Source organism: Otolemur garnettii, unplaced genomic scaffold (assembly GCF_000181295.1).
Source record: "Otolemur garnettii isolate 467f Iridium unplaced genomic scaffold, OtoGar3 scaffold00095, whole genome shotgun sequence".
Taxonomy (NCBI): Eukaryota; Metazoa; Chordata; class Mammalia; order Primates; family Galagidae; genus Otolemur; species Otolemur garnettii.
The window spans coordinates 2,337,557-2,340,334 of record NW_003852490.1 but is presented as its reverse complement, the minus strand read 5'-3'; the positions used below and the strand labels follow the sequence as shown (position 1 = coordinate 2,340,334).

Sequence of the window (2,778 nt, the reverse complement as noted above, 5' to 3'; positions counted from 1 at the left end):
TGGGGTCAAGGATCTCACCATGCTGCTCAGGCTGGTCTTTAGCTCCCGGCCTCAAGCTATCCTCTTGCCTCCCAAAGTGCTAGGCTTACAGGTGTGAGCAACCTCTCCTGGCCAAATTTCTACTATTTCTCCTGTTTTCAGCAATGTCCCTTCTTTCTGCTCTCTGCAGTGCCTGGCGTTGCTACTTCTTGAGATTTTCAGCTGCTTCTCAGCATATTCCCTATCTGCAGATGGGAATACCAAGGTTTCATGCCCTTCACTCTGCTGAGTGAATTATTGTACCTCCATTCTACTTTCCATCTTTTTTTTGGTCTCACTTTGTTGCCCTCTGTAGAGTGCTATAGCGTCACAGCTCACAGCAACCTCAAACTCCTGGCCTCAAGTGATTCTCTTGCCTCAGCTTCTCCAGTGGCTGGGAGGACAAGCACCCACCACAACACCTGGCTATTTGCAGAAGCAGGGGTCTCGCTCTTGCTCAGGTTGGTCTCGAACCCATGAGCTCAGGCAATCCTGCATCAGCCTCCCAGAGTGGTAGGATTACAGGTGTGAGCCACCACACTTGGCTACTTTCCATCTTCCAAAAACTTGCTGATAGTTCTTTTTATTGCTTCTCATATCCTTTTGCTGCTTTTTATTGTTTTCTATCACTTAAGAGGATTTGGAGAAGATATAGTTAACAAAAATTTTCTTTTTGGTTTGTTTTTAAAGCTAAAAGACAAACTGTGGCTCTGGAACTGCTTGAATCTGAAAGAAAATATGTCATTAACATCTCTCTGATCCTGAAGATAAAGGCCACATTCCAGGGGTCAGATGGAAAGAGGAATTCCAAAGAGAGAAGGTATCCATGTATTCATTGCCTTTGCTTTTCAGATTGATTAGGACTTAAGGTAAGTTTTTTATTGTTTCCACTTTGGGAATTCTGGGGCCTATCAAGAGTTCCAGAAATAGCCCTTTAAAAAGAGACTAGGCAGTGATGGCAGGTGTCTTAGTCCACTCTGTGCTGATATAACACAATACCGCAGACTAATTTATAAAGAACAGAAATGTATTCTCTCACAGTTCTAAAGGCTGAGAAGTTTAAGATTAGGGCATCAGCATGTTCTGTTTCTGGTTCCAAGATGGTGCCTCCTTGCGGAGTCCTCTGGAGAGGAAAATGTTGAAGACAATAGGGGTGCCCACTCCCCTCTGCCTGTTCTATGGCAACAACCCATTCGTGAGGCTGGACACTGAAATGAAAAGCACCTCTCTTTTTTTTTTTTTTTGAAACAAAGCCTCACTTTGTTGCCCTCACCCTTGGTAGGGTGCTGTAGTGTCACAGCTCACAGCAACTTCAAACTGTTGGGCTCAAGTGATTCTTTTGTCTCAGCCTCTCGAGTAGCTGGGACTACACACACCTACCACAACACCCAAAAAAGGGTGTTTTTAGAGATGAGGGTCTCTGTTCTGGCTCAATACTTATTATTGCATTATTGCATAATTAAGAATTATTTTGGGTTGCACCTGTAGCTCAGTGACTAAGGCGCCAGCCCTAAATACTGAGGGTGGCAGGTTTGAACCTCACCCTGGCCAAACTGCAACAACAACAAAAAAATAGCTGGGTGTTGTGGTGGGCGCCTGTAATCCCAGATACTCAGGAGGATGAGGCAAGAGAATCATCTAAGCCCAAGATTGGGAGGTTGCTGTGAACTGTGACACCACAGCACTCTACCAAGGGCAACAAAGTAAGACTCTGTCTCTAAAAAAAAAAAAGAATTATTTTACTGTAAAATAGAGAGTTAGGCTTACAACACATGATGAATTTTGGAGGACACATTCAGGCCATAGCCGTAGGGAACCCCTGGCCTTGAAAATCAAACTTCAGATTTTCAGCAGTAAAGAAAATGAGTATAGTCTGCTGGGCCTTTAGTGTCTCTGACATGTCTGTTTAAAATGTAAAGAGAGAATGACTTGCAGCGAGGGAGGCATTGTTCTCTGCTGCTATCTGCCCATCTCCGCAGCTCACGGGTCTCATAGAGGAACAAGGGAATGGGTGTTGTTGTGGGAAATACTAAGAGACTGTTAGGTAGATGATACAGGGATGATATAACTCTGGACTTCGAACTTTCTTATTATTTGTTCAGGCAATCTCTTAGTACTAGGCAAAAGAGAGAGGGAGAGAGGGAGAGGGAGAGGGAGAGGGAGAGAATGAATGAGAGAGGGAGAGAATGCATGTACCTGTGTGGTGGGGCAATGCTTGCCCAGGGTCTGCCATATGGTAAGAGCACACTGCCTCAATGTTGCGGCTCCCCACTCTACATCTCTTCAGAGTCTTTAGGTTTTTTTCTGTATCCCTCCCTGTTGGGATACAGAAGGAAGGAGAAAAGTACGACTAAGTGCAAAAACTTGTGTAATGGAGATGTAATAATCCAGAATAATTGAGGAAAAGGCCAACCCGAACAAATGGAAAGTCTTCATTATAGACTGTTATGGATATTTGTAGCATTATTACTTTAAACCTTCTATCAGGTAATATACATACATTATGAATCTACCTAAGGAAGACCCTAATTATGTTTTCCTGCTCCTTACTATTCCCCTAAATCTACTTGACTTTGAGGCTGCCAACAATATACCCTGTCCCTAAAACACAATGCTCCTCTTCTCTAAATGACTGAGGCTACAAAGTATTTCCTGACAAACCCGTAAGTGGCTTGACTATTTTCAAGAATTATTTTACTGGCTGGGAGCCTGTAGCACAGTGGTTATGGTGCCAGCCACATGCACTGAGGCTGGCGGTTC

At 43.9% G+C, this 2,778-nt stretch overlaps 1 protein-coding gene across 1 annotated transcript in view; it reads left to right on the top strand.

Annotated features, from left to right (window-relative positions):
* ARHGEF33 (Rho guanine nucleotide exchange factor 33) overlaps nt 1–2,778 on the top strand; it is a 58,728-nt gene that overhangs the window by 26,752 nt on the left and 29,198 nt on the right. The window contains exon 8 of the mRNA XM_003795670.2: nt 709–838. Within this exon, the coding sequence (XP_003795718.1) occupies nt 709–838 (130 nt within the window). The remainder of the gene's footprint in view (nt 1–708; nt 839–2,778) is intronic.